Source organism: Emydura macquarii, unplaced genomic scaffold (assembly GCF_026122565.2).
Source record: "Emydura macquarii macquarii isolate MOO-44397 ecotype Brisbane River unplaced genomic scaffold, CSIRO-AGI_Emac_v2 contig_1876, whole genome shotgun sequence".
Taxonomy (NCBI): Eukaryota; Metazoa; Chordata; order Testudines; family Chelidae; genus Emydura; species Emydura macquarii.
The window spans coordinates 27,006,366-27,029,114 of NW_027132013.1; the positions used below are offsets into that span (position 1 = coordinate 27,006,366).

The following is a 22,749-nucleotide window of genomic DNA, read 5'->3' on the forward strand; positions in this document are numbered from 1 at the left end:
CCCACTTGGCTCACCGAGGTCGTCGGTACCATGATCACTGGCAAGGGGGATATCCCCAAGTCCTTGGCACCACTGTTCGAGACCCTGCTCCAGATCTCCCTCGTCTGCACGGGGATCGGACAGGCACCTGTCATGCTCCCGGCGCTGCCATTCCTCTACTCCACGGTATTGGTTACCAACATCTTGGCACTGTTTGGGGGATTCCAGGCATCAATCCTGATCTCCCTACCAGTCCCTGGAAGGGTGCTCATCGGAGCAGCACTGACCAGCCAGTCCCAGGCACTGACCCCCTTCCCTACTCAACTGCTCCCTGGCACCATGGAGGGGTCAGATGGAGAAGTTGGCAGTCCCACCTTGGTCATTGGGAACGGACTCCCATTCCTCCACCTTGGAGAGGGAGCGCAATCCTGAGCCAAGCCAGCACTGGCACTGTCATAAAGAAAACGGGAGGAGCAATGCCTTCAATATCTGTCTGGTCCTGGGTACAATGGCCGACTCATTGGCCTTATTGGAACCTCTGGAGGTTCCCCATGTCACCGGGGCCCTGCTCGTTCCTGTCCTCAGTACAACAGTTGGCAGTGCTGTCCACTAGGGAGGGCTTGCATGACTCTGATTCGAAGGGTGATTTGGAGCCTCGGGCATCCACTTCAGCCCAGAACCAGGAGAAGTGACCACCCCCTTTGCCACCGGTACTGCCTTCATCCTCATCATCTCCAGATGAAGCAGTGGTGGCAGAACCCTCGGCACCCCTAGATGATTTCAGGGCACACCAGATCCTCCTGAGGAGGATGGCTTCCAACCTGGGCATGTAGGTTGAGGAACTCCAAGACACCTTGGACACCCAGTTTGATGTGTTGGCGGCAACAGCACCAGTCCGGCTTGCCCTAACTGTGCATGATAGAGGGTAAAAGATGGTGAAGGCCCTGTTGCAAACTCCATCGTTGCTGCTACCTACCTCAAAAAGGGCTGAAAAGAAGTATTACATAACCACTAAATACCTTTTTACATAACAATTCAAATATCTTTTTACCCACTCTCTTCCGAAATCCTTTGTAGTGGCTTCAGCCAACGAGAGGGATAGACAGGGACAGCCAAATTCCATCCCGAAAAATAAGGAGCCAAAATGCTTAGACTTATTCGGCCGTAAGGTTTATTCTGTGGCAAGCCTACTGTTCCAAATAGCCAACCAGCAGGCCCTCCTGGGTTGATACAACTTTACTATTTGGAACTCGTCTAAGTTCTCCAAACTCCTCTGTCAGAAACATTCCCAGGATTTCACCATTATCCTGGACAAGGGGTAAGGTAGTGGCAGGGGCAGCCCTTCAGGCATCCCTGGATGCGGCGGATTTGGTGGCAAGATCAATGGCCTCCACCACATCTATGCACAGGTCATCATGGCTACAGTCCCAGGGTTATTACAAGAGGTGCAGAACTCCATCCAGGAACTTCCATTCAATGGCACTGGCCTCTTTTCAGACCAAACGGATGGGAGGCTCCATGGCTTGAACGACTCAAGGGCCACTTTGCAATCCTTGTATGACCCATGGTCGAGAAAGCAGGCTCGGCCTCCCTGGCAGCAGCCTCAGTTCCAAGGACCTGCACGATCCTCCTCCTATAGGAGGAGAGAGAGAGACAGAGGGTTTAATTGCCGCCGTCAGGCACTAACCCCCTCGACCTCGCAGCAAGGGTCTTTGCGCTGCACTAGTAGCCGCAGACACCAGATTTGATGCCGCCCCCAAGAGCAGCATAGCAGTCTTGTTCCAGGATCCGAACCCCAGACCTTTCCTAAACCGTCTTTTCCCTTTTTCCCAGGCATGGCGCAGCATAACATCGAACCATTGGGTCATCATCATCATTGCAGAAGGATCTACCCTTCTATTTTCCTCAACCCTACTCAACCATCCCACTTCCCTGTCCCTCATCAGGGACCCCTCTCACAAGTGTCTCCTTTTCCAGGAGGTGCAAGCCCTACTAGCTTTAGGGGCGGTGGAGGAAGTCCCTGCAGACTTTCAGAGGAAAGGCTTCTATTCCCGCTATTTTCTCATCCCCAAGGCAAAGGGTAGGGTCAGGCCTATCCTCAGCCTGTGACTTCTCAACAAATCTCTCAAGAGATTGAAGTTCCTCATGGTCTTCCCAGCCTCCGTTTTCCCTTCTCTGGATCTGGGAGACAGGTATGCTTCCCTCGACTTGAGGGAAGCCTATTTCCATATGTCAGTATTCCCTGGACACAGGAGGTTCCTCAGGTTCGTCATGGGTCATGGCCACTACCAGTTCACAGTGCTCCCCTTTGGCCTTTCGTTGGCCCCAAGGATGTTTACAAAATGCATGGCTGTGGTGGCCACATATTTGAGATGCCAAGGGGTTCAGATTTTCCCTTACCTGGAGGATTGGCTAGTCAGAGGCAGATCCTGTTCCCATGTGCATCACAGCCTGGTGCTGCTCATCAGCACGTGCCACCGACCAGGTCTGTTGATAAATGAACAGAAATCAACATTGTCGCCGGTACAACAGGTAGAATTCGTAGGAGCAATTCTGGATTCCACACAGGCCAAGGCATTCCTACCAGAGTCGCGGTTCCACTTTATGGTGACCCTCATCAGAAACATCCAAGTGTCACCTCTCACTACAGCGCGGGTGTGTCTCCAATTGCTAAGACACATGGCGGCCTGCACATGGGGCCAGCATGCCCGTCTGCAGCTCAGACCGCTGCAGTCATGGCTGATGTCGGTTTACTCCCCGAGCAGGCACGGCCTACACTGAGTAGTGATTGTCCCCTCCAGGGTATTGGTTTCCCTGAACTGGTGGTCCGACCCTCACTCTGTGATGCAGGGAATGCCGTTTGGGGGCCTCAGTCCTTCGCTAACCCTTGTGTCTGATGCCTCGGACTGAGGGTGGGGAGTTTATATCAGCAAAGGGCTCAGCACCCAGGGAAACTGGTCCCAAGAGGATTGTGAGCTTTTCTCTCTCTCATGCCAGTTCTTTGAAATGCATTATTTACATTTAGTAGTTTTTTAAAAAAATGTTAATTTTACTTGGCAGTTTATTAGCTCCTGAAGTTATTTAAATGCACTTATGAGGGTCAAAATTACCCTTATTCTCCTCATCCATGCACTGTGTGCAGACTCCAGACTCCTCTTTAGTATTTGACAACAGTGCCATTTTTTTTTATTTTTTTGAAATGCTAGTTCATTGCTTTGTAGTAGTAGGAGAGCCTTTGTTCAGATGAGGGATCTTTTGAGGTTTTGTGTGCTAAAGAATTTTTCTCAGTGATGAACACTAATGCATTCTGAATTATCACTTAATGCTGAAGAATAATAATTATTGGCACCAATGCGTTATGATGCACAATAGGTCTTTTCTTACTCTTTTCTTACTGGAAATCAGACATCAGGATTTAGATATTTGAGGAGCTGTCAATATTGGTACATCCAGACTCTTTTATTGCTTTTGTTATGAATGGTTAAAATTTGTAACCATAGGTACAACTCAGGCCCCTCTCTTGCCATTAGTTTTAAATAAAAGGAAATGAGAAAAAAAATCTTAAAATTAAATAAAAGGTCACAAAAGTATTACAATGGACTATAAAATATTAAACCACAGAGTGCATTACAGAACAAAGCATTATGTAACAGAAAGGTAATGTGATGTATGTTTGAGTAACTTTCTACCTAAGCATTTGTTTCAACAAGCTTGTAGTGTCTTTTAATGTGGTTTGAACATTAGGTTGAAATATAGATAATTTTGTTTTTCAAAAATTGTTCAGCATAATATCTTGAACATTGCTTTTGTATGTCTGACGGCAGCAGTTGTTAGGAAGAATGTCAGTCTTTCAGAAACATTTTTGTAACATTGGTTTTTAAGGTCTTTATATGTCCTAGATGTTTGGAATATCAAGTAATCCACACAGGGATGAACTTTTTCCAAGTTTCATTAAAATTCTAACAATGCTTTTTAATCATTTGAGATTGAAATGCTTTCCAAGTTTTGATGTTTAAACAGAGTTTAAGCTATTGTTGCAGGTGAGAATTTTAGCATTACACAGAGCATTTATCAAAAACAAAACCCAAACAATTTTTCCTCTGAAAAAGTGACTCATAACTTGCCTGAAAATGCATAACTTAAGCTGTAAACACATTATAAATAATAATTCTGTTTAGTTACAAGACTGGACACATACATAATAGGGTTCCCAATTTTAGTTGCATGTATTCCTGGAGGTTTCATCACATGATATAATCTCTAATTAAACATTAATCTTTAGTTCCTGGGCACTGAAGGACAATCCTGGAGAATTGGCAACCCTAAGCATGCTGAGATTTGACATTTATAGTAGCCATGGCAGCAAAGCACAAAGGGCTGTTTGTGTGTCTATATATTTGTATCAAGTTTCTCTGTATTCTTCTATATATTTTTGTCTGATTTATTTAATTTTATCTATACAAAGAAGTGTGGTCTGAGCACAGTACCGGGAGCCAGGAACTCCCAATTTCTAATTCTGGATCTGCCACTGTCTTGCTATTAGACTTCAGGCAAGTTACTTACCTGTGCCTCCATTTTTTCATCTGTAAAATGAGGACAAGGTTACATAGCCAAGTAGACTTTTAGGGTGTATCTACACTGAATCGGGGAGTAAACCTCCCAGCCTGGGTCCACAGATTTTATTAGTGGGGTTCATGCCAGCATGCAAAAATAGCTGTGTAGATGTTGCAGCTTGGGCTCTTAAGCTTGGGGGAGAGGTGGGCTTCAAAGACCAAACTCCAGCTGGAGCTAAGGTCAAAGCACCATCTACAGAGCTATTTTTAGCAGTTGGGAGGCTGGCTTCCAGATTCAGTGAGACATACTCCTAGCCTAGAGCATTCTACTGCTATTGCAGGATTGTTTCCGTTTGTATATCTTCATTGCATTGCCACGTAGGCATCCTAAACTTACCCCTCTTTAATATCTTGTTTTCTTCCTCCGAGTTATTGCGCCTTTAAACCACCCTGAATGATTCCTTTGCTTTGCAGGTGTTTATACACTTAGCTGTCATTTTGCCAAGCTATACTATACATACACAGTTTTAAAGCAATCCCTACAACTCTTAAAATTATTACAGCTGTCTTATAGATTTAGGTTTTTATTGCTTTTGGAATACAACATATTGAAATCATTGTTAGTTTAATTTCCTTTAAGCAAGTTTTCTGTGCGTTTAATTGTATTTCAGCTCTCTGCGCTTTATGTTGATTGCCAGTCTTTGGTCCAGGCCCTTCAGGAGCTTCCTCTGCATCTCAGGTTGAATGTTGCTGCTGAAATGGTGCAGGTAATGCTCTGGCTGCTCATAAAGTTACAGAAATATTTAAATAGGCCAATAAATAGCACATCAAGACAAAAAACTGTGCTAGTATCATGGTATTAAACCTGGTTTTTGAATGAAATTGATGTGTGTTCATGTATTGCATGAAATTGGCAGGTTAGCAAGCACATGAGGCAGAGGAACTTGCATCATCGCTTCTTATGCTTTGCCGGTATCGTTGCATAAACTGAACGTTTTCACATGCAGTGCATTGTAATAAGGGCCAGGATGCTCAGTGTTTGGCGAACAGTACTGCATGGCCGCAGTACTTGTTTCCATTTTCACTATCTTTTTGAATGTTGTATCAAAATTTGGAAATGTTTTAAAAAAATTAAACTAATTTGATATGTGATCTTTTTAAAAAAGTAACTTACTGATCTATATAAGGTGTGGCACAACATATGTGTTACCCAGCTTTTGTGTCATGAAACAAATTTGAGTCAATGAACTGCCCATCAAGTAGCTGAAGAAAAGGTTACTTATACTCAGGGTATAGAAAAATTAGGTAACAGCATTTCAGTAAAGTGCTTTCTGTAGACTATGGAAAACAAAATATCATTCACAGAGAGGGAAGAGGACTAATGAGAGTCTTGAGTTAAAAACTGCTGTCAGATGAGGTTACATATGGAGAGCGGTTTATCAGCAGCTGAGGAAAAAACGACAACAACAAAATCAATCTGCTCCAGAAAGGGAAAGATGTATGACTCTAATAGAAAAGATTTTCTTTCCTGTGGGATTGTTAGAAACGATTCAGACACTTACATAGCTAAAGTCTTTCTTACTGTAGCTGAAAAGTATGTCTGCAAATGTAGAGTACATAAAGGAATCTGCAAGTATGGTTCTTTTTCAAGTCAAATTCTGTTCTGGCAAGCAAAATACTAAGCCTAGACGTCATTGCTTTTCCCAGTGATGATAATTATTCCAAGGGGATGAATTTGTTAATTAAATAAACTTATTTATTTTCTTTTTCAAACAAAATAAGAGACCACCTGTGCAGTAAATGTAATCAGGGTCTCCTACAATGTGTATGGGCAGGTAAATAGGGTAATTCAGTGCATATTGTAATATTTAAATTCTTTTTATCTTTCTTTTGCCACTTGGCTATGCTGTGATATGACTTGCGATATCACAATCTCCCAAGAAGCACTGAAGGAGCAAATAATCTGCCTGTAGCTGGTTAGGTAAAGAGGGGATGTTTGCTACTGTTTTGCAAATTTTATGTTTAATATCACCGTGTTAACCTTGGAAAAATAAAATACAAACCTGTCAGAACCATGTCTCCTGGGGTGTGTCACGGATTTACAGGGTGTTTTTTATGCCCGAGTCTATCTTTAAGTAACCTTTTTATTGGCCAGGCCAAAGGTGTAGCTCTTTATAACTGAGCTCTGCAGCTTTCCGAGGAGACTATGCTTTCTGGCTTTAGCACTCCTGTTTCTCCACGTGCTCTCCTCTGCAAGTCCCACTGAGTTCAGACTCCTGTTTAAAGATTCTTTACCATTTGGGAAGCTGTGCATCCCAGTAACTACTTGTGGTGACATAGCACACCCTTTTCAGAATGAGGTAGCATTTATTAGTCAACTGGAATACAGCATCTGAGAACTCCTAGGTTAACCTGGAAAAGTCAAGCGTAAGCCAGAGTCCATAGTGGCAGAAGCAGCTGCATTAATGTGCAATGCTCTCCTGGGATCCCTCTTGGCTCTCTTTCCCTCTAGTCTCTGAGTCTGCGATTTCCTTAGCCCTGAGTGTGTGGGTATGTCTACACTGCAGCTAGGAGAAAGCCTCCCAGCCCGGGTAGACAGACTGACGTTGGCAGGGTTCGAGCTAGCATATTAAAAATAGCAGTGTGGATGTTGAAGCTCTGGCAGTGACTCGGACTAGCCACCTGAGTTCATATGAACCCAGGAGGTCAGGTGGGCTTGAGAGCCTGAGCTACCACCAGTGCCGCAACATCCACATTGCTCTTTGTAGAGTGCTAGCTTGAGCCCTGGTAACACTAGTCTGTCTGCTCAAACTGGGATGCCTGCTCCCAGCTGCAGGGTAGACATTTCCTGTGTCTTGGGCAGCACCCTTAAAATACAGTATTTCAGGCTGTGTGTTTTTGTTCCCACACAGCTTCCACTGCATTCAGCCCATCCTGGGCTCCCATTTATTAGAAGTTAATGTCCCAATTTTTGAGTCTTTTACTCATATATGCTGATTCCATTCAGTGTTTGAACGGTGCATGCAGACAGACTCCAACACCCTGTCTGTTAGCCCCTGTTCTGGGGAAGCAATTTAACCACTATGCACCCAGTGGGTAGGAATATGAAGTCGATAGGCAAACTGTGTTACGTATATTGATCATACACATATTACAAAAAAAATCCTTCATTCATCACACAGTGTCACATTTGAGAATGACTCAGCACGTGGTACTTGGGAGGGAAAAGCTAAATCAGAGACACTAGGTTAATTATTGGGCCAAATTCTCCCCACCATGACACCCAAGCAATTCCACTAATTTCAGGTGGATTTCAGAGGGACTGAATGGGTGTAACTGCAAGCATTACTTCTCTACTTGTATGCACTGAATGCCCCTTTTACAAGCTGCTGTTTGGTGTATTTAGCGCTTCACCTCATAGTTCATTTTAAAAATATTGCAGTTACCTTTACATATCGATATTATTGCACAAATATTTTCAAATGTATTTTTGTATTAGTTTTACTTTCCTTGCAGTTTTAAAATCTGTTCCATTGAATTTAATTAAGTGATTGTATTGTGGGAGTCACAAATTATTGTGCTGTCTTTTTTAAATTTCAGCTGTAGCAATTGAGTTTTCATTATGGTGAACTCAAGTCTTTTCTTGTACTTTTAGGCATCAACACCCACAGAACTCCCTCAAACAACATTTAAATGTATTGAAGACAGCAAGAGGAGAGTGACTCAGTTACAACGACCTTTGGGTCAAAGTGGAATAGCATCAATCTCTGATCCCGTTAGTGATTCTGTTGTCCGTTCGATGCCTTTAAGTAAAGATGCACCTGGAACAACTTCGCAATCCTGTCAGAGAGGCTGTTCTGTATCACAGCAAGTGGCAGATAATTTGGATGAAGAACTGGATTTACTGCTAAATTTAGATGCTCCTGTTAATGTAGAAAACAACTTTCTGTCAGAAACGTTATCCTACAACGTGACAGCTGAGAGAGATTTGAAAATGGAAAATGGTGAGATTTCTATTTTTTAAATTCTTTTTAGTTTGTATTGTTCTTTCTGCACTGATTCTTTTAGTTAAACTCCTGAGTGGTAAGTCAGCAATGCTGCTCTCATCGTCCCTATATCCTGACAGTCATTGATTTGGAATTATGTACTAACACATCTGTTCATTCTCATTCTCCCTCGGAGGTGACCTTTCAGAGGAGCACCTCTCTTGTTTAGTACATTGACATTCCAGAACTTACTGCAGTTGCTTGCGGTTGATAATCGTGATCTAAACCGTATTGATATAAATGAAAACTGAACGTAAGTCTTTCAAATATAGTAGAACAAGTATATTCCTGTGCCTTAACTTTTTTACTACATATAGCATAATGGAATATGGTGCTTTCTGGTATTAGGCCTTTCAGTACTACATCATATTCTGGCTCATTCTAAACTCATTATTTAGAACATATACTCACTACATTAAGCACATTCTTTGACAAGAATAGGCCTATCTAGAATAGACACCATTTTCAAATAGGCTGAGATATGATGGGCTGAGTTATATGTCTTGCCAGCAACAACTGGTGACATCATAACCACCTAAATAGAGCAGGAATGTTGTATTCCATACTCTACACTAGATAGCAGTGATTGCATCAACTATAGCAGAAAATGTAGAGCACTAAACTCAGGTCTTGGGAGATAAATAATTTCAGATCTTAAACTGTCTTTTTTTGTTCAGTTCATCTTTAATTTTTTCAGGCTGCTTTAAAAAATCCCCATAATGAGTATAATCCTTTATGATCCTAGGCAATGGACCACTTTGACAGCTTACATCCTTCTTTTCTTCAAAGAGTACTTCCTCTCTTCCCAAAGCAGAAGAGTTGTACTCAGTTGGTCTCTGAGCAAAGCTATTTCTGGGCTTTGTGCCAGCTTCCTTTTACCCTCCGCCTGTTCCCGCCTCCCCCACCCCCAGCTCGGTTGCAGATGTTATGTCCCCTGTGTGAATGACAGGGTAAGACCTAGTGTCCACAAGATGCAGCTCACTGTGAGATGGGGAGGGGTTTAGTTCCCAGGATGAAGGAAAAGAAGCCAGTCAGGCCTCATGTGCATGCAGAAATCCTGACCTAATTGTGTCTCTCGGTGAGCACAGACTCCCCGCTCCTCACTGCTATACAGCCCCCCCAAAAATGACATTTCCAAGGTTATTAACTTATATAGAGTGGAACATCAGTTAGCAAGGGAAGTGCTAATAACGTGATGGAACAAGATCCTATTACCTGCAGGACGCTTTGGCTTTTCTGATTATCTGAACTAGCATTGAAAAATGTCCTGTCAACAACAAGGTACTCAGCAGTAGTTATGATGCTGCTTTTGCATCTAGCAGACCACACAGTGACTATACCTGCTAAAACACATTATGGTTTATAGAAGAATCACCAGGCAGAAAACTGGTATACATAATTGATGAAACATTTCTATCCTATAATATAGAAAGTGATGTTATACTGAAGAGTTTAATGGAATTTTCATTTTCAAGGACAGTGAGTAACATCAGTGAAGAACGTTACTGCAGTCAGCATGCTTATTTTGAACATTTTAAGAGATCAATAGAGTTCTTCTGCAAAGTGGAGCTCTGGATTTCTTAGTTGGCAAAATTTAAACAGGTAATGGCTCACTGCTAGCGAGTTTTCTGTCAGTGAAAGATTTCAATTCAGTTTTGAGCGGCAACGCTATTACTCAATTACTCCACAGTAATATACCCTTTTAATAAGTCTGGGAAAGAAACAAAGGTGGGGTTTTTTTCTGATTACAGGTTTTAAACTATTTTTCAAACTTTTCTTTGTCTTCTACATTTTTTTTTTAAAAGAAAAATATATTCTTGACTGTTATTTCTGAGTAATAAGAGTAATATTAACTAACAGCATTCCCAAAGCTTTAGGGCTCAAGAATGGGTATAAATTTCACTGAGGATAAGTACAGTACAGAAACCTGCTAATCCACACCAAAACAACTGGTCATCTCTTCCAAATTCTCAGCAGTAGTGAGATGTCATATTACTATGAGTCCATTATTTTTACAAAATATTTTGTCATTTATTATGAAATATAATTAGGAAGATGAACCTCTCTAGGTAAATACTGACGCTAGATGCCTCTTTTAAACCTGATTTTCATCATTCCTCCAGCTTTATCAAAACCAAAACTTCCTGTATCATATCTTGGCTCAGGATAGACTGTTTTTTGAGGAAAGCATAAAGTTTTTCATATTTTAAAAATAATCATAATATCTATTGGGCTGATGTATTCAAAACGCCTGTCTAGAGAACCCCAGTATATTTTATTCTATTGGTTCTTCTGAGGAGTGGTGGTGCCTAAGGCCACATCTGCACTATGGAGCCTATCCTGGCATAGCCCCCTGTGTAGGAACACTAATTCCTCGAATGATGTTAACTACACTGACAGAATCACTCTTCCATCGACATAGCTGCATCTATGTTGGGGTTTTGTCAGAATAGCAACGTCAATCGGGTGGGTTTTTTTTTCCACATTGTGGATTGACATATCTAAGCTAAGCTAACTTAAGTGCAGACCAAATCTTAGACAAGTTTTGAGTGAGTTAATTGTAGCTTTCCTGTACGTGCTGAAGTACACATGGTCCCTGAATGCTTTAGAAAATGATGCAGCTGGCAGAATTTTGCTGTCTGCTGAGCCTGGAACATTTCTCAGATAGGAAAGAGTTCCATAAAGGGATGTTTTAATGTTCATTTTATGCTTATAACCAAAAAAGCCACGAATTCCAAAAAATGTGAAACTGTACCTGTAGTTTACAGGTTCTCTCACACGGGTGATTTTTTCCTGTTGGCTAAACGGTATATTGTTAAAAATTCGGAGGTTATGGTTGTACATATGAGATGCTGCCACTGTCAGCAGAACAACAAACCTTGAGCTGTTACTACAGAGTGTAAAAAGGATCTTGAAATAGCACATCTGAGAATGATTTCTGTGATATTTCATGTTTTCTTAGGAGATGTACATCGTGCATTAAGTGGAAAACACAGTGCAAACACAAATGTGTAGTCACTAAGATACTACTCTACTAATCATGAAAATAGCTCTGCTGCCATGGCCTCCTGCTGATCTCTCACATAAGAAAGAGTCTGCATTAGTCAGGAGAGAAGCTAGATCTCAGGTTGGGGTGGGGTCAGGATCAGTTATGAATCTTGTAGACTGGAAACCTAGCCCTGTTAGAAGCTATAAAGTGCTTCTTTCACTGTGGCCCTAAAACAATCCAGCAAATTAGTCAGATGGCAGCCATCTAATGATTGATTGCTTTACTCACTTGCGTTTTTGTGATTTTGCCCAGTTAGCTGACATACACTCTAGTTAAATGTCATCCTCTTTTTATTCAATCAGGCACTGAAAATCAAAATGTTAACTTTCTCAAAAGTTTCCATAGTGCAAAGACAAACTTCTACATAGAATTGTTTCCTATATTTATTTTGCTAGTTCCTCTAACATTGGATGTGGCTGAAGAAAAGAGCTCAGCATCTGAACAGCAGAAAACTACATCTAAAAACATTACTGAGGAAGAGCTTGAAGATTGGTTGGACAGCATGATTTCCTAAAGGAAAGGAAAACTGCCTGTAGCCGGAATTTCAGTGTCATGCAAGTAATAGAAAAATAAATGAACATGGTAGAAATTAAGCACAAAATATCAGTTTACAAGAATTCACTGAACTAGCTGCTTCATCTCAACCATTTAATACTGCATGCCTACTTTTATTTCGCCAACATTTGAAATAGCAATAGAATTTACCCAAATTTGTTAAGAGTTCTCTAAACAAAAAAGTCTACTAAAGTTACAGTTGAGTTCGTTAAGAAGGATCTTGTAATGAAATAAGGATTTTTTCAGAAAATTGTGCTTATAGTGTAAACTGCAAAATAATACACAATGGCAGAGCATTTGTTTAGACTGGTACTTGCTATCTATAGTTCCAAAAATAAAATAGTGTTAGTAAATATAGTTTTGTGTTTGTGTATCCTGTGTTGTATCGGCTTTATATTATGTACTCAGAAAAAAAAAAAAAGGAGAAGACAACCCAATTATTATTTATTTGGTTTGAAATACTTTATTGCCGTGGGCATTTAATTTTATTTGAAGAAAAATGCATAAACATAGCAGCATCACTACTTACAGCTGACCGTAAAGCATTATTTTATTTTGGCCTTTTAACAGCAGCATCTAAAGAGCTGTTCTTGAAAGAAGTATATATGAATACACTTCAAGTGCAGTTTCATACAGTAAGACAGAAAAGCAACACAACCAATTAATGGAACTGTCAATTTAAAACACTAACAAATAAAAACCTTGCATAGCTATGTCTACAGAGGTTTTAAGGCACTTAATCGATATTTCAAGGTCGATAAAGTGTTTGAAATTTTTTTTTTAACTGCTTAAAGCTTTTCAAGCTGTATCTTCATACATTCACTAGCAAATACCATGGGAAAAATTAGACTGCAGTTAAAATACGTTTAATTTCACAATGTGAGTCATAGTCACCTGACATTCAAGTGCTTAAGTTTCAGAAATTGTGCATTTAAGAAATAATGTTTCTTTTAGCCCTTTCAACTATACTACCAAACATTGGGTCAAAAATCGTTACAATTTCAGTGTGTTTGTACAATGTGTTTGAATTGGAAAGTTTAAGGTAACTAAGTCTTTAATGTATAGATTCCTGTCCTTTTTCAATAGGAACATTGAAATTCAGACTATAAGGCCTATGTCTTATCTGCTAGACACACAAATCCTTAGTGGATGGTTTTAAACAAGTTTACAGTAAAGAGTTGGTAGACAAATGTGACCTTTGAATTACACTATAAAAGGTAAGCTTTTAATTTTGACTAGGTTTTATATTTCATTACCATATTAGCTTCTTTCATGATAAGTTTATCCAAGTTGATCTTCATATTGTTTACGGAAACAATCTCCAGCTGGGAAGAAATCCCAGCATCTTTCTTGGTACATTTTCCATACAAAGGACTCCTGAAACAGTGAGAGGGGAAAGAGTTTTTTAATTTTAACATATGTTTATTTTCAGTTATTGCTGTATATAATATAACTATAATTAGTACCATCCTTACCCTGTACACATATTACCACTGATAACACATAAGAGGACATTATGTTACCTTTAGCATGGGTTTCCACAATAAGTGTATAAAGTTTAATTGTGCAGTTTTCTGTAACTTAACACCCTGAAGTAAATTTTCAGGGCACAGTGAAAGTAACTGGGTACTGTATTGTTATAGAGAAGTGGGAGAAGTGTCTTGTAGTCATGATCTATGAATCAATCTAGTTACACCAGTGCAACTCTCCAATGTACATACATAAACTGTTTTTAGCTCATAGGGTAAATTACAAGATCAAGACAATTTAAAGGTGCATTGAAGCTTCCCACTAGTAGTATTAGATCAATTTTAAATCAGTGTAGCTACCAGTGCAACTCTGCTTTGTTCTGAAACTTTACCATTTCAAATGTACATAAATATCTTTTTTAAAATTTTGAACACATCCAATATAAAATATGCATTTAGCAACTACTTTTTAGTACAGAAAATCAGCTATTGTATTGTAGGTAAGCCTTTATAATAAAAAGTTTTGTTTTCGAATTATATTTACATTTGTTTAAACTTTCAAAAATCGTTAAACACAAAGTTAAAATATCAGTGTCCCATTATTATGACTCTGTCAAACATTTTTTTAATAAATATCCTTATACTAATATCTTCAATTATACAAATTTTAAAAAACCAATGTCCTTTCTTTCTTCATATTTTCTCCAAGTTTGGACAGTTAAACTTTAATCAGTTGCACATTTGAAAGTAACTAGAACCATTTCAGATTCCTGGAAAAATGCATGTTTTATTTTTTACCAATTAAATTAATACACAAAAAACTGCATTGTGAAACAGACTGGGTTGCTACTTGTCTGACATACCTGAAAAACATGGATATGAAAAGTATACCTAAGAGTATGTACCCTCTGCTTTGCCAGCCCTACACCTTACCACAGACCACAATCTTAACTCTGCATCCCCTCCTGATGGCAGCCTCCCAATGCTAGTAACTTGGTGTGTTGGGAGGGAGATAGCTTAGTAATGTGGTAAAGTCAAGGTTGAAGTTTCGACACAGAACCTGTAGAGGAAAATACTAATTTATGTTTCATTTTAACCCTGCTCCGAAAATGCTACTTCATACTCACCTGACCAGTGTGCTCAGTTTCATCCTTGTTAATGAGATACATTAGAAAGAACCTGAAACAAGCACAAAAAATATTTATTGATGTGGAAAATCTAACGTGACATATTTGATTTGTATTGTTGCACCTCACGTCTCTTTGTCAGGAAGTATAAGGGAAACTCCACATTAGCTAACAAAATAGGGTTGAGGTTAGTTGTGAACATTTATAAAGTTAGAAGCCTTCTTTTAGGGTGAGATTCTATCCTCTGAGTTGCCACTGAAGATTTTTAGCTTCTTGTGATAGTGTTAATACAGACACTGGATGTGAAATCCCAGTTACCAGCATCAAAAAAGTAAAAGTAATCTACCTTATCTCAATGTATTTAGCTTAACAAAGAGTTTAAGGAGTCATATGATTACAGTCTATAAGTATCTATATGGGAAAGAAACATTTAAGACAAACCCTCTAATAACATTGGTTTTATAATTTGTATCGTTTTTAGCATACAGTCATTATGATAAGCTCTCTTGAGGAAATTCTGTGTTTAGCTTGAGTAACTTGCTATGACTGAGGGTCGATCATGCAGGGTATGGGCTAGAGTAGCCTCTAAGGCCTTGGCTCATGCACTTGGGAGTGGGGGGGAGAAGAGTAACTCAAGATCTGCATAATTTTTCCCTGGACATCACCCAGCACAGCCTCACAGAGTTTCAAAGGATTCTAGGGAAGTTAGGCTTAAACTCCCCCTGAAAAATCTCAGCGTTGAATTTCCCTAACAATAATACAAAAAAAATTATCAGACTTAATAAAAGTTAAGCCCTAGTAAGAATAGAAGCAGCCCAATAATGACTCTAGTGTAACCAATAATAAAAACAGCATGGAAATAGCATTTCTTTTTTCAACTTATGACAGTACCTCCCCTAAACTGTATCTGCTACACCGAGAGATTAAAAACGGTGTCTTCACAGGAACCTTAGCTTTAGGCCAGTTACCTATTTATTATAGCACCAAACAAAGAACTGATGGTTTCAAACATCTTAAAATGCACAGGTGAGTCTTAATTGTTGTTCTAACTCTATGGATTACTAGAAGGACATTGTACTATCATCCAGTCATTTTTATATGCAGCTCTGACTTATGTTAGTGTCTAATTTGTCTTTGGTGTTATGATTTGAAACCCAATAATGCTCAGAAATAAGTGGCTTTGGAGTACTGCCAATAAGTTTAAAGTTAATGGAAATACCATTTCAAAGGTCTGGTATTTCTGTTGGAGTCCTGGAAAAGATTTTACACCAACTATTATATCCCTATCAAGCCATACCTAAAAAAGAATTTTATCCAGCAGTTTAGCCCCTTTCTACTCCCAGAATATCTGAAAGCTGATCATAAGTCTCTGAGTCTTAAAACTTTCAGAATATAAAGCAAAATAATTTTGAACTATGAATTGGTTTCAAGCATTTCTCTGGGACTATTCCTTAGTTGGCTAGTTGTGATATGTCACATAGTGGTGTTTTTTTCTTTTTGTACATGTATCTTCATGAGTGAAACTCACAAAGTTCAGAAATCAGGTAGTCCAAATGTAACTTCCCTTCATCTTTCTACTGTAGCCTTTTGCTGTTCCTAAGTAGGCACTTACGTTCATGCTTTACTTTTATACTGTGAACACATACATTCACTACATACAAGACTGAAACTTCCTGGCATATTGTAAATGTGGCCTGAGTTAGATAAAAACTTAATAACAAATCAGTTACAATGTGTGTATTAATATACTTATTGTTGTACTCCTTGAGAAAATATTTTAAAGGCAAACAGATTTCTTGACATTTTATATTTATAATGATGCATAGAAATAGTGCAAGAGTTGCATCTTATCTCCATACTAATGGACAGAGAAAAGGGATGATATACAGCTCCCTCTGAAAGTGGGCAGAAAAATACCCTGGGATCTACCATAGCAGCTGCAATGGCAGGGAAATTAACTAAAACAGAAGAATTGCTAAATTACAGGATAATTGCCTTTGGTTTGAGAACTGTGTCACAGCCATGTTTCTCCTACCTTAAGTATTGCTGAAACTTATTTACTTTGACCACAAGATACAAAAAAAACCCTCTAATTTGATTGATTAATTTCAAGATCTGCTTTGCTCTATTGTCTCTGGGCCTGTAAAATCTGTTGTTTTTTTGTGGTGTGGGGAGGTGGTATATATAGCCCATATTCTTATTGAGACTTAGGGCTTGTCTACACTTGAAACACTACAATGACATACCTGTCGCACTTCAATGTAGGCACTACCTACCTCCCCAAGAGGTAAATGGAAGAATTCTTCCGTCAACCTAGCTCTGTCTACCCCAGGGGTTAGATTAGCTAACTACAGTATGTTGCTGAGAGGGGTGGATTTTTCATACCCCTGAGCAACATAGCTGGTTCGACCTAACATTTTAGTAGAGACCAGGCCTTAGTGTCTGCATACAACCAGACTATAAACAGGTTTATTTGTTTATTTATATGAAGTGAGATTCATTAGCATCTTTATACTGACAAGGAAATTGAAAAGCTTAGTTTACTGTAAACCAGAAAATGATAAGCAATGCTTATGTCAAATCCAGTGATCTAAAGCAAGCAAAGGGGGCCAAGCCTGCACTTTGTACATGGGTAAAACGCCTGAAGTCACTGGGAATTTGCCCAACAATAGAAATATGGCAATTTCTCCTAATACACAGAGTCTGCTGCCATGTAAATATCCAGAATGTTCCAATGCACTTTAGGCTCTTGGGGGCATGTACGCTCTATGAGCAGGTGCAACATGTCGAAGCCAGACCCAAGGCCTGCCATCTCATGCCACTCAGTTCCTCACTTTCTGCTGGCATGATGTTTCCCCCTTCCCGTTCCTGTGCTAGTTAAATTTTTCCCTACTTTCTCTTCTCTGGGAGTATTTGCTAATGTGGGCAGTAAGGACCAGTCACCTATAAGCCACTCTTTGGACGTTTGGACCCCAGTAGCTTAAATTACATGCATTGGCTAAACCAGTGTCTCAACCTTTCCAGACTACTACAGTACCCCTTTCAGGAATATGATTTGTCTTGTGTAACCCCAAGTTTCACCTCACTTAAAAACTACTTGCTTACAAAATCAGACATAAAAATACAAAAGTGCCACAAAACACAATGAAAAATTGCTTACGGTCTCATTTTTACCATATAATTATAAAAATAAGTCAACTGGAATATAAATATTGTACTTACATTTCAGTGTACAGTATATAGTGCAATATAAAAAAGTAAGCGGCTATATGAAATTCTAGTTTACACTGACTTCACTGGTGCTTTGTATGTAAAACTAGGCAAATACCTGGATGAGTGGATGTACCCCCAGTTGAGAACCACTGTGCTAAACCATTTTGGAATCTGTTATTTATGAGGCTATTCAGGCTACTCCCCTTAATAGAGAATCAGCAAAGGCAATTTCCGTGCAGAATTACAGGATCAGATCAAAAGTTAATCTATTTCTTATGGATTTCTTTCCAATAAATATCTACTGTTGCTTCTGTATGAAATATTGTAACCCTAAATAAAAAGGTCTCCTTTTTGGTGCTGTATCATATATTCATCTCCTTCAGAACGGAACCAGCACTGCCTAACTTAATGGACCAAAAATCATAGTAGTGTGGACTCCTCCTTGGTTGAACGGTAGCCCCCATTCTTGCTAATATGCCTCTACCTTCTCTAACACACAATGAAAAGAGCCATTTTAAAGGAACAGTGGGTTCCGATGGTTTATTTTGTAGGGAAATAAAAAGGGGGGGGGGGAGGGGAGAAGAGCCAGACAGCATCAAAAGTTTGTACTTTCTTCTCTGAGATGTTCTTAAATTGTGTGGATCACACAGCAGGGCTGTTCAGATACATGCATTCCAAGCATACTATTCCTGTACTGAAAGCCTCCAAAAGATGATCGCCAACTAACATGACCCTGGAAACAAACAGTAACAAACATATACTCACAGATAGTTTGCCAAGTTGTGCTCTTGTAAAGTATGCATTTCAAAACCATGTGGGGTTGTGTCAAAATAGTCATTACCAATTCCACAAATGAAACATTTGGTCTAGAAAGAAAATTAAGATTTTAGCACACTCTTAGCACAGTAATCTAAAGTCTTATCAGTTAGTTAAGATTTAATATGGTTGTGCATACCTCCATATCTTCTCTCACTTGTTCTTGCTGATCTCTTAACTCACCAAAGGCATCAATAATCAGACCTGTTGTTTTAAAGGGAAAGACTTAATTACTCAAACCTCTAAATATTAATTTTACAAGATATTGAGTGGTGGAGAATTTGCTTGTTTAGGCTTCATCAAAAGGATAGCACCCCAGCTAGCATAGGCCTCATTTGCATCCCTTGGTGGCTATAGGTAAAATCCAAGTTGGGCAACTGGCACTGGATCGAACATTTATTTGTGTTGCACTGGCTGTAAGAGTTCACAATTGAAACGTAAACCTTTTATTGTCTCAATTTTGGGGCAACTGCCCCTTTGCCCCCTTCCATGGTCTACTCAAGGAATGCCCTCCCCTCTCCCTGGGCAGGGATTTGTGTGTACCTCTCCCACAGCCAGCCAGTTTTGGGATTTTGCTTTCAACACACACTAGTAATTCCAGATTCCACAGGAAATCCATCCAATGAGCCAAGAACACACAAATGCATATAAAACATATTGAGACAGAGGTCTATGAATATTTTATGGGACCATAGTGTCTGGCCCATCTCAGCACTTTGAAGATTTCATGATTTTGAGGATTGGTTCAAACATATTCATAACATTAAATACAATAGTCTCAAGGTGTTTGTCATACCAGTGACTGTCCCTACTCCCCCATAGAGAAGTGGATGTACCGAGGGTACCTGACCAACATCCTTAATGCTTGCCAGGTGAGTCTGCCATGACCTCTAATAATTTCAAATTGCAAATATCCACATAGTAAACAGTCTCACAGCAACCTACCATATACTGGTGATATCCCTTGGAGTGAAAGCAAAGTGCAGAAGCTGGACTCTTAGTCAAACTTGCTGGGATTGAATCTGTGAAGGGGCTACAAGCCTACACCTCTGGGCAGGAGGGAGAGGAATGCAGATTCCTGCCCAAAGAGAAGTGATGACTAGAGGCCTGAGACCAGAGAGGGCATTTCTTGAGCAGGCGGGGGGGAGGCGGATATGTCAAAGGTGTAGTTAACCCAGAACTGTGATATACATAATGCACACCTCCCCCTACTTCCCCAGGTGTGCATTTGAAAGGCTTTGCTGGGCCAATAGGTGACAGAAAAGCCCTGATGTTTTTAAGGATTTTTCTCCACCCTCTTTCCAAGCCTTTTTTTCTACCATTTTTTCTCCTCATGAATTTGAGGAGCAGGGTTCTCTGGGTTCAGTGTAAGCCTGTTAGTTCCTATGTACCCAATGGAGGGCTTATAAACTCTTCCACCTACCTGGGGTGCCTTTCTGTGCCCTGAGCATAATCCTCTTCCCTGTCATTTTGGAGGGAGTGCTGGGGGGAGGGGGGGGGGGGAGGGGAGTGGAGGGAGTGTTACTGTGGGCATAATGCTAGTCCCAATTTTTAGGCTCGGAAGGAATTTTCCCCTCACTATCAGATTGGCCCAGGGACCAGCTGGACAGGTTAGGTAGTAAAATTCATGAGGTCACAATGTGGTAGGTGCCCAGTGCAGGTAATGGGTCAATAGGGAATCTGGTACCTTTGCTTCCATAACCTGTGCCACCCAGGGGGGCTGCCCTCAAGTCTCCCCCACTTTCACAATATGAACCTGGTCCCAGAACCATTGCTAGGACCACACTGTCTTCCCTTTTGTACAAGGTTTGGGGGATGTACCAGACAGTAGGACCCCAACCCCTTTCCCTACCTTTTTAGCAGCTGACCTACACTGGATGAGTTACTGCCACGTAGTACCCAGATGTGTTACTTAATAAAGTTGCAATCTAGTTAAACCACATTCCTGATGTCTTATCTGGTGCTCGGGACAATGTATATATTTTACGGGTAAATTATACAATTACTACTTCCAGAATGAATTGTTCTATGAATTGATACGGAGAATGTAGCAATATTCCTTAAACTATCATAGTCCATGAGCAGTTCACATGAATCGCAGAAGTAAATAGGCTCACTAAATTCCAAGCTTTCTTACTGTTATGGAAATACCTTGAATGATAGCCAGTAGGATGACAATGACGAAGAAGAAAAACGTGATGTCAAAGACAATTCGATACATTTCATAAGGGTCTCCAGCAGGGTCTTCAATTTCATCCCCGATACCACCCCCAGCTCTCACACCCACATACATGTGGAACAGGTAGCACTAGAAAGAAGAGAAAGTTACACTGGAAGTATTTAAAATTCCTGATATTGAATAAAGAATGGTTAGTTACCCTACAGTAACTGTGAAATATTGTACTCAGTATGGAGCTCACCGTACGTGCTCATATGTGCGAGCTCAGAATCTTGCAGAGCAGTGTCCATTGGGGTTACTGTGCTTTCTCATGCTCCCATGTGAGGGCACAAAGGGCAGAATGATCTTGACACTCCCTTGGTTCCCTGGCAATTTGAGCCCATGTTAGCTGGGGACTCTGAAAGTGGGGATGGAGGGCAGGTAATGGTATCCACACAGACTACAACATCTCGAAGAACTACAGTTACTGTAGAGTAAGTAACCGTTCTGTCTTCTTTGAGAATGTGTCATAGTGGATCCTACTGTAGGTGACTGGCAAGCAGTATCCTCTTCAGGATGGCGGCAGTGCGGTGTACCAACTGAGTCAGTCAAACAGAGACTGGAGTACTGCTTTCCCTAATCTAGCATTGAATTTAGCAGCCATGTCCAGTGCATAGTGCTTCAGCAACATGAGCAGATTCTAGCTATTGCCACATTTTGGGAACAGGCAGAGGATGCTGTTTCGGCCTCATCAAGTGAGCCTTGATAGTCAGAGAGAGTGGTATATTTGCCAGCACAGTGGCACTGTTATCCACTTAGATAGCCTTTGAAATTAAATAGCACGATCTGTAGTGTGGCTAGTTATCATCATGAACAGACATGGAGAAGATATAGTGTAGTAATGTAGAGCATGGGATGTATACAGGACACGCAGTTTCTTTTCTCCCATGCATGGAATGTGGCTTAGGGAAGAACAGAGGTAAATTGATGATTTGATTTAAGTGATTAATATTACCTGGAGGATGAACTTCATATAGATTTTAGAATAACTTTATCCTTGCAAATGAGACACACACAGGTTCCACCTTGAGGACTTGAGCTTGCTCACTCTTCTTGCTGAGGTGATGGCCATGGGACAAACCCATTTTAAGGATCAAGTGGTGAATGAAGCAGTCTTGTGAGGGACTTACAGGGGAGCTCCATCAGCTTCAGGCTGAAGACGTTGAGATTCCATGTTGGAGTATGCTCCGTTACCGGGGGTAAGCATGAATCAATCGGGATTTCAATGCCACTGGATGTGAGAAGATCAAAAGCCGTACTCTGACATCACTGCCAGATGCACTTCGATCAAACTGAAAGTGTTCGGTCTGTTTCAATTGCAACATGTAATCTAGAATCCAAGGTATTGAAGCCTGCTCAGACACGAGGCCATGTCAGGCAACCCATATAGAAAATGTCTTCCGCTTGGAGGTATAAATCTGCTTTATGGACTGCTTCCTGCTTTGTGCCAGCATGTCCTGCACAAGTGAAGAGTAGTCCTTTTCCAGGCTGTCAGTTGTAAAGAAGTTGAGTCTGGATGAAATATTTGTCACTGGTTCTGTGATAACAGGTCTGGGCAGTCTGGGAGCCTGAGCAAGGGCTGTGCTGACATGTGCAGTCTGTCAGCCATAACTGTCTTGGCCAGTAGGATGCTGAGGATGAGTCTGGCCTTGTCTCTCTGGCTTTGGTGATCATGTTGAGGAGTAGTGGGATTGGTGGAAAAGCATATAGCAATCCTTAATTCC

General features: G+C 40.4%; 2 protein-coding genes across 4 annotated transcripts in view; one reads left to right on the forward strand and one right to left on the reverse strand.

The window, feature by feature from the left end:
- Nucleotides 1–12,627, forward strand: part of AVEN (apoptosis and caspase activation inhibitor) — a 175,063-nt gene extending 162,436 nt beyond the window's left edge. The window contains exons 4-6 of the mRNA XM_067558031.1: nt 5,204–5,299; nt 8,188–8,536; nt 12,023–12,627. Of these exons, the coding sequence (XP_067414132.1) occupies nt 5,204–5,299; nt 8,188–8,536; nt 12,023–12,141 (564 nt within the window). The 3' untranslated portion in view covers nt 12,142–12,627. The remainder of the gene's footprint in view (nt 1–5,203; nt 5,300–8,187; nt 8,537–12,022) is intronic.
- Nucleotides 12,628–12,636: 9 nt separating this feature from the next.
- RYR3 (ryanodine receptor 3) overlaps nt 12,637–22,749 on the reverse strand; it is a 477,864-nt gene continuing 467,751 nt past the window's right edge. For all 3 annotated transcript variants that reach the window (XM_067558027.1, XM_067558029.1, XM_067558028.1), the window contains 5 exons: nt 20,959–21,115; nt 18,947–19,011; nt 18,757–18,857; nt 14,779–14,830; nt 12,637–13,559 (listed from right to left, as the gene is read on the reverse strand). In XM_067558027.1, the coding sequence (XP_067414128.1) occupies nt 13,464–13,559; nt 14,779–14,830; nt 18,757–18,857; nt 18,947–19,011; nt 20,959–21,115 (471 nt within the window). In that variant the 3' untranslated portion in view covers nt 12,637–13,463. The remainder of the gene's footprint in view (nt 13,560–14,778; nt 14,831–18,756; nt 18,858–18,946; nt 19,012–20,958; nt 21,116–22,749) is intronic.